The sequence below is a fragment of the Charadrius vociferus genome, unplaced genomic scaffold, assembly GCF_000708025.1.
Source record: "Charadrius vociferus isolate BGI_N301 unplaced genomic scaffold, ASM70802v2 scaffold51, whole genome shotgun sequence".
NCBI lineage: Eukaryota > Metazoa > Chordata > Aves > Charadriiformes > Charadriidae > Charadrius > Charadrius vociferus.
In genome coordinates this window covers 3,880,009-3,889,403 of record NW_009646939.1, presented here as the reverse complement: position 1 = coordinate 3,889,403, position 9,395 = coordinate 3,880,009, and the positions used below count along the sequence as shown (strand labels likewise).

At 39.2% G+C, this 9,395-nt stretch overlaps 1 protein-coding gene across 1 annotated transcript in view; it reads left to right on the top strand.

The window, feature by feature from the left end:
* SUSD5 (sushi domain containing 5) overlaps nucleotides 1-9,395 on the top strand; it is a 43,008-nt gene that overhangs the window by 18,071 nt on the left and 15,542 nt on the right. Inside the window, exon 3 of the mRNA XM_009894993.1 lies at nucleotides 3,868-3,986. Within this exon, the coding sequence (XP_009893295.1) occupies nucleotides 3,868-3,986 (119 nt within the window). The remainder of the gene's footprint in view (nucleotides 1-3,867; nucleotides 3,987-9,395) is intronic.

Below are 9,395 nucleotides of genomic sequence, written 5' to 3'. Positions count from 1 at the left end.
AGCAGGAATTAAGCTGAGGTTCGGCATCGCGCAGAGTCTCTGTGGTCTCTTGTTTTCGCACTCGAGAGGAGAAGCGGTATCATGAAGCAGGTTGTCCTTCTAGCCTGGTTGCAGTGGACTGAGAAGATTCTCAGTATTTTTTGGCTTGGCTTGTCAAGGAACCAAAGGAGACACCACCAGGCACCCTCCCAGTAGGGGCTGTTGTCAACACCACTAAAATCCCTCCTTTCCCAACTTTATTTTTACCTTACTGATAGTATATGGTACTTATATGGTCTATAGCAGTAGTATGTGTGATTGATTTTTATGCTGTGATTGTGAGTTCACAGCTGTGTGAGAGTAATTTTCAGGGATGCGTGGATGTTTCAAGCAGATGTGTATTAAATATAGAGGATTACTATGAATGATCTGCAGTCTGAACTCAGTATGTTTCTTCTGGGAATTCCTACTTTCATAAGAAATCTCTATAGAAGGAAAAATGCATCTATTGAATCTATTTCTTAAATACAAGGTACAAAATCATGCATTATATCAGATCACATCGGATTACAATGTACGCTAAGATGAGTAATGAGAAGTTTATTTAAATATAGGTTCAATTATTACATGAAAGTAGCAATAAATAGAATTAAATTTCCCTGCATGACTACATCCTTCTAAATGGCCGGGTAGGTGGATGTATCCCTAAAAAAAGTATAAAGTTTGTGGCATTTTCTCAACCATGACACATGCTCCAATGCAACAATTCAAAATAGTAAAGAAACAAACTAAGCGACACATTTCTACAACCTCTCAGCTGGGTGCTGGAAAGAGTAGGGAAAATGTACAATTTTTTTGTTTCTTATTTCAGCATGGCAATGCTGCTGCTGAAGAAATTTTAAAATATGTTGAATTCTGAGTTGACAGCCATTTTTCAGTCCTCAAATGAAAAATGTAACAAAGTTAAAAGCATCAAACCCTACCTTTTAGGACTGAGACAAAAGCGTACCTATGTATTTAATCTATAATTATCGATGAAACCCTAGCATTCTAGGATTTAGGTAAACATATACCCACCCTCAAGAACTCTGAGAACAGAGAGTATGTTTAGTCATACCTGACGTCCTACTGACTGCAGAGAGGCTATTTCTATGCCAAAGGTATTGCAGGTCTGATCGTTAGACCCACTGCTGAGAAATGCTGAGCGCTCCTGAAGCTCCTTTCAGCAACGGTAATGATGGCTTACTGAAGGTGTTTAAAGCTTGCAGGATTAAGCTCATGGTAGGAAACTACTGACAGAGAAGGAGGAATGGGAGAGATGAAATAGATTTTTCTTTTTTTTTTCCTTCTATTTTTTGTACGCGTACAAGATGGCTTCTTTTGTCTCGGAAGAATTACATTAGAACATTTGCAGTTTTAATCAGATCAATTTTAATATGACAAAGATCCAAATTAAATTCCTAAGTAAAAGCTTAACCGGGATCTGGTCTGTTGTAGGAAACAAGGAAATATACAGGATGAGAAATTTTTAAACTTCATGCAGGAAAAAAGTTTTGTGAGAAATAAATTTAAATAATCTTAATGTCATTTAAAGCCTTACTTTATGTATAATGTTAAAACTATATGCAAGATACACCTTCCTAAGTTTGGAATCATTGGATAGGAGTAAGAAATGCTCTTAAAACGAATTAATCAATCAAGATATTCTACCAACTACAAACTTGTAATTCATTGTAAAATACTTGGAAAAAAAAGTAAGAAAAAACTTGCTCTTCAAGTACACAATCCTATATGTGAGCCAGGTATCCTTTTTTGGAGATGAGCTGAATATACCGAGGATGTGTCACCCACTGATAACTTTTTAGCCTCCTGAAGAAATGATAAAGAAATTACAGGGCTTTGGGCAGAAGCAAAATATATTGGCTGGAAATTGGAATTAGAAATCAGAAAATTCAAGATAATATTTTCAAAAGTAGCTTCCAACTATCAGGAATTTTCTTCCTTGATTGAGCATGGAAAAGAATGCGGCCTGATTTTCAGAGACCAGAATTTTATGATAGCAACAATCTTCAAAACTGTTTTTTTTTTAAGAGTCTGAAGTCTGAAGTACACAATTACAGGCAAAAGGCACAAATTTTTACAGATACGTCTGTATCTGTCTACACAGTGCTGCAAGGCATAAGTGATCTGGGTACCTAAGTGCGTGAGTAATTATTGGAAAGATTGGTTGGTAAGTCACGTTTTTGAAGGGAGGCATAACTGTTTCATTCACTTAGGCCTTGTAAGACTTAGGGGAACAATATGTGAATATGGATAAAAATTTTCAAATTGATAGCCTGATCCTCCCACTCATCTGCACTCGCTTTGTCAGATCAAGTCACTTTTGTCCAGGTGCCGGATTACTGACTTAGAAGACTCGGACTTTAAATGCATTAAATTCTGAGAGAACTTGATTTTAAACTTGTATGGACAATATTGTCCTTCAGGTGATCCCCCCAAAAATCAAGGAGTGTTTTCCGTCCAAAGAAACATACTTGATTTGAAATCATAAAAGGGATTTCAGTAGGGGATGACATCATGTCGTTTTCCAGAGCAGAAATGTGGTAGGAGCCATTCTGGTATGTATGCGTGATCACCACCATATGGCTTGTTTCATGGTGCTTTTGTTTGTTTACCTTAAAAGAACATTAAAGTTGCATATTTAACTGCTCAAAAGCTAACACATGCCAGAATGAAGATTGTCTGTACAATCGTAGTTCAGCCCACTTGTGTAAATCAATTGTTATATCATAGTTAAGTGCATGATCAAATGCTGGGTTTCCACTGGATCTTTTCCACGTTCAGTGAATGGGCAGGTAGTCAACATTTATTTTATGCCCCAAATTGACTGCTGGACTGACGGCAAAATAAGTTCAGCCATTGCACAATACAAAATGATAAATTTCTTCCACTGGAAGGATTCCTCTGTGGAAAGCATTTTTGTCTTGCTTTTGCTAGAATAGCTGACCATACAACATTTCTACAAACCTGCTGTCCACAAAAAAATAAAACCTACACCATTAATATCCAGCTGTAAAAATTTGGGCTGAATTTGCTTTCCCAGCCTTTGTAACCTTCAGTGTAACAGTAAAACTAGTGTTTTCTACAACAAGCTGTCTTCTATTTGTTAGTTTTCAGCAGCCAGTGCAGCTGAGAGAAGAGATAATTAGTAATCTCTTCCTTCATGTTCAGCATCTACAGACTTGTAAAACCAAATCCAGATTTATTACCTTTGTTCAAGCCCATGAAAGGCAACAGGATGGATTAGGTACTGCTGAATACCAAAGCAGAAGAAATGGAGTTTACACAAAGGTGCGGAATTACTGTTAAAAAAAGATAGCAGTTTTTCTTCCACGAAATCAAGATGAATTTTCTGAGCTTGCCTGTGTTAGCTTTTAAGCAGTTAAATATGCAACCTTAGTGGCCTTTTAATGTAAAATGCTAATGATTTATAATCTTTCAGACCAAATCCTGAGTTTTCTATTCATTGTTGTAAACAGGTGCCATTGGTGGGAATCTGTATTGGTGGAATGTGAGAGCAGAACGTGGCCTTAGGTACACTGGGACTTGGTCTGATGTTTAGAAATATTACAGAATATAATAAGATAAACATTATTTATTGCTTCCTATGCCATGAACTGATCAACAGCAAACATTTTTTTAATTATGTTTAATTCCCCCTTGGCTTTTTTCATAGATCTTCCCACACTGATGCCTTGTGTGCCAACTCTTAAACAGTTAAGCTGAGGCTAAAGCCTGACCACTGTAATAAAAGATCTCCAAATTTCACCTGCATGTACAACTCCAGAAGATTTCTGATTATTTTTTTCTTCTTCTTCTTTATTTTAGGACAATTATATGCAGAAAGACGGGCAGCAAACAGCAGAGCGTGAAAGCCATTGATGTTAAAATTGAAACCGATCCCTTTGTGAATGACCAATATGATGCTTTTTGTGTAAAGGATGAAGGTCAGCACTGATATACTATTGAAATAATGCACAGTCATCACTGTCTTGCAACATTAATGGTTTTGCCTTCTATATTTCTACGGCTGAGAGGCAAAGAGGGAATGTTAAGGAATAAATCTTTATAGTAATTGCCCGCTAAGTGAGCCAACGGCTGCAAAGACATTGGTTGCAGGAAATTAATTGCATTATCTTTTGTCTTTGCTGCAGTTTAGCAAGTTCAAAGTGCTACTGATCTGGAAGAACCCATTTTGGTGTTCACAGAATATGCTTTATGGAAAAGAATATATCTGGCAGCAATATAACTGAGATGCCTGAAGCATCTCCCATACATAGCACCGTAAGTGAATTTAACTCAGAAAGCTGGCTTCCAACTGCAGAACACCACACTGTTGCATATCTGTCAGTATACACATTTGTATGCAAACAACTTCATTGCCCCCATTTTATTTTTGTTTGGTTTGGGGGGTTTTTGTTAACAAGTATAGACTACCCTTCTAGGGACTCTGATATATCATGGATGATTCTGAAAACCAAATTATTTCCAATTTAAGTTGATGCTCAAACTTTTTGATATTCAAAGATCAGAACCCACAAGCAAAGATGGATTCTGAAAGCAAAAAGTAAATTGTTACTGATAGGCAGTTCTTTACACTTCTTGTGTAAAGAAGTTTGGGAACCTCTGAAACAGATTGTTGATGTCCGCAGTGAAGTTTCACATCTCATTTCCAAGAAAAGCAAGGGCAAGCAGATGGCATTTACTGAGAAAAAATAAATTTGCAACATGGAGGCACTTTGCTAGACAGACGGTGGCAGCAGTAGGAATGAAAATATAGTTGAAGCGAAATGTGGCAGAGGTGATGCATATTTGCTGTGCACCCAGTCATTCAAAAATTGCAGTGTTTGACTGCACCATCTTCTCAAGTAACCCTCGTGGTATCAACTCCAGGCTCCGTGCTGCTATGAGCGATGCCAGCTCTGTCACCCAGTTGTTCATGTTGTCACACAAGCACCTTTGTGCTTTCTTCCATGCTGCCCCTCACATATAGGAGCAGCTCCCTGTAAACATCTGCAAAACTCTCTCATTGTCTTCCTTCAAATCTCTCTTTTGTCATCATCCCCCCCTCGAGAAAAAACCTTGCGGTGGGTGGGACAGCTGTGGGGCGCTGAAATCATTGCTCTGGCCACTATTGTTCCATTGTGCCCTTGTGCTCCCCTGTCGGTTTCCACCTGCTGTGCCGGAGCTTACACGTAGATGCTGGGTCTCAGGGAAGGAACTGTGTTTGCCTTTTGCATTTGGTTACTGCTCGCGGTAAAAGGGCACTAAAGGTGATGGTGAACATAGTCTGACAGTTCTTGTTGGAAAAGACTACTACATAGGACTCAGAAACTGCACAGTTAAAACGCATGGGAAAATTCAGATCGTTTGTGAAGAGGCAATTTATGAACGACTTATTTTGTACAAGGCAGGGAGTTTCCTGATGACAGAATGGGGTGATTGTGCCAATACACTCACCAAATAGTGCTTACACACACAAACATTTCTGGGTGACAATGAGGTTCCCTTTTCTAACAAATTCTGGATGCAGAGTCAATGCTTGAATAGAAAGGCTCGAGCAAAGTTGTGTGGCAAAGACTACTCTGCAGTTGGTATGAAAACAGCAAAGTCTGGGAAGGAAATAGCCTTAACATGCAAGCGTAGCACGCAGTAACACACAAGCCAGCACAAAGCAGCTGACTGATGAAAGAACATCCTACACCTCGGGGATGCCACTTCCAGTTTGGGGAAGTAAATATCGAGTAAGAAGCAACAACAGCAAACCCCGCACCACAGCTTCAGACATAGCATATCTGTTCTGTTCTTCTGTACCTGTGACTAATAACTACATGTCTAAGTTATGATTAATGAATTGTTTCTTACTGGAAACCTCCTGAGTACTATTTTTTTTTCTTTTAGAATAGTGGACATTGCTTTTAACTGATACGATTTCAGTTATAATGCTGTAATACATGGTATTAAGACCTGTGTGTTGAAATCAAGTACAAAAAGCAAGTTGTTTTGCCTTGGCAAAAGTGATAAATCCCAGGTTTCTTAGACTGATACCAATGTTCCCATGCACAATAACCACAAGGCCTTTCATTTCTTCTATAGCTCCAACCAATAACCTGCAGTCCCATATGAAATTCATCTGCTTCTTTCTCCAGTATTTCTTAACCTCACCCTCTACCCATCGCCTCCCAATGGAAAAGACGCCTGGCTTTGGCTCTTTCCTCTTTTAAACTCATCTTACCAAAATGAGCAGACACTCAGCAGTTTTCCCTCTTTGCCAGACTTGGCCAAAATCAGCCAAAGGTGATTCCAGACAGACTGGAAGATTGAGGATGGACAGAGGGAACAGTCACATCACCCTTCTTCTGAAACTGAGTTGATGATAGTAACTCTTCACAACTCTATTTTCAGTTCTTAGAGTTGTGGAAAGGGCATCTTGAGCCACCATGGAACTTCTAGTACAAACCATCGCAAGATTCCTTTCTTAGGCCTTGATTTATAATTAACCTTCACTCAATTAACGTTTAGCATGCGAATGAATTCAGTTGAGTTGCTTAAGCATACATCTCAGCATGCCTCAACAGCCAGGGCAGCGGTCAGATGCCAGCAAGAGCTCTGGGTGTGCTGGATCAGGCTTTTACAAATAAAAATCCTGTAGAGAGAGAGAGAGATACCTTTTTTGTTGTTCTTCTGAAGTGGATTTTGTTTTGTGCACATAGAAGAATCACAGCAATGCTTGGTACTGAGAGTTATGTTTTACAGGGAATTGGTGCTAAGAGTTATGTTTGACAGGGAAAGATGTAGTTGTAATGTTTTATGAATGCTGTGAGTGTAGCTGCATTTTTCGCAGTACAGAGAAATGTGTCTTCTCAGTTTCTTGTAAACAAATGTTTTATGCAGCCATTAGAGTCAGGAAGACAACTCTGTACCAGCTCCAGATCTGCTGAGATCAGAAAAGTTCACTCTTAGCCCTGAGCGCCAAAAATTACCTGAAAATATATTACATTCTGCCTATTCTGAAAATGGAGTACCACATGAAGTCAGATCTGGCTCACAGAGCACGTATTTATTCTCTGTCAAAGCTCATAAAAAAATGTCTCAAAGTATAAAAGAGATAAAGCAAGAAAAACAGAGCTCTAGAATTTTTCCTACCAGTCTTTTTTTTTTTTTTGTAGGAGCACAGAGCATTCAATTTCCTATGTATATAATCCTCTCAGTTCCCTTTCTTGTATTTTTTAAAAATGCAACAAAGGAAAGATCTCTTTGTTAATAGCTCCCAAGTTTTACTGGTTCTTTCTTTCGGTGACCCACTGATATTTACAGGCAACAAGTAAGATCTCTATTCCATAAGGCTTTGATTTGCTGCCACCATAGAAAAACTAAACAGGCAGCAACTTGTGGTAGCATACAGCATAAATGCAAATCAAAATTTGTTAAACATGACTGCTGGCTCCAGATACCCATCAAAGCTTGATGGCTTGTGTACATATTTCAGTTTGCCTTTTTTAGCAGTAAGAAAGAAATAAATTAGTGTGTTCTTTACAGCAAATATATTAAATGTATTTTACAAAAGCAATCAAACTGCAATTTGCTTTATGTAAGTTTTGAACCACTTCTTTGTGTTTGTCATGCTTTGCTGTGGACATGAAGTTTTTCATTTTTTCATTGCTATAGCTTTCTTTTCCAGAGCTGTACATATAGCTGACAGTGAATTTCCAGCTACTTGGTGATGTCATTTAAACCAATAAATTCTTCTTTCTGATGAAAGAAGTATTGGCATCCTAACATTGGTAGCTTACAAGCAGCACTTATATTGGCTATGATTGCATTTTGGTTGTTTGTAGTCTGTTTATACTCAGTATTTTTATCCAAAAAGAAAAATTCCATATACTTTAGTGTCTCTGCAATCAAGAAGAAAAACAAACATCCACACTCATCTTTCACAGGGCTGAGCGTTCAGGGTTGCATTTTCCAATTTCTTAACGACGAGATGACATCCTATAAATTCCAGTGGTCTCTCTGGAAAAACTCTGCTGAATTGGGTGGTTGTAACAGGGGATGTTTTACATCAAAGAGGATGTTTCATGTCAGCTTTCAGGGCATGGTACTCAGTTGAAGTAGTAATTGTAGATAATCAGATTTCAGTAGATTCCCAGTTCTGCCAGGTGGCGTATAAGCTGAAGTCTGCATCTTTTTTGTGTTGATGTTTTTTTCGCATTGATTTTAGGCTGTCCTTTCTGTAGACAGTATTTCATCAAGACATCTCAAAAAAATCTTTACAAACTGATGGGATGTTTGTAGTTTAAATCAAGAAGATGCTTCTGGAGGAATCTGGATTGGGGAGGAGGGGTGCTGTGTTCTTAAAGTGAGATGTGTCGACTCTTTGTCAGAAATCACCTGTCACAAACTCCTTTCCACACATACCTTGTAGGTAAAATTACTCTTCAGAGGGGCCATAATTCATAAAAGCCAATCACAACTGAATGTCCTAGCTCAATTAACAAGAGGCATCTTCAGTCTCTTGTAAAAAATAGTTATTGAGTCTCTAAGAGGTCTGTAACCAGAATCATCCCTAGCCCTAACATATCTATGCTCAACACTTACATCTTTGCTCTGCTGCTTATTCCCATTCATTTGTCAGATGTTGACTCTATCCTGATTTCTACCCATGTACAGAGTTCTTTATTGACTGCAGTGGTGATTTTCACTCCAGGAGACAGTCTGTGCCAAATTACTGCTGACATGAGGACCTTCTGTGTACATCAACATCGTCTCATATCTGTGCTATGCTGTTTCGCTGTGTAACCCAATCCATCCTTGCTTACTGGAGGTTAGATATCAATGTATGGAGCCCTGCTAAGTGTTTGACCTCACTGTCAATAGGTGGCAAACTCAGGAAGGGCCACGATGTCCAGAACCAGAGCCCAGGTTCCCAGGTTTGAGATGTGATCCTGCACACAAGCAGGCAGAGCATGGGATCTGCTGCATGTGGCCCAAGTGTTAAGCACACCAGACTCTTCTACTGGGAAGCGTGTATTGGGCTCATTTTTTAGCATCTCTACTAGTGCCCCTCTACTCAGCACTGGTGAGGCCACAACTGGAATACTGTGTCCAGTTCTGGGCTCCCCAGTTCAAGAGGGACAGGGAACTGCTGGAGCGAGTCCAGTGAAGGGCAACCAAGATGATTGAGGGATTGGAGCATCTCCCTTATGAGGAAAGGCTGAGAGAGCTGGGACTCTTTAGCCTGGAGAAGAGAAGGCTGAGGGGAGACCTTATTATTGCTTACAAATATCTAAAGGGTGGGTTGAAGGAGGATGGAGCCACACTCTTCTCGGTGGTTCCCAGTGACAGGACGAGGGGCA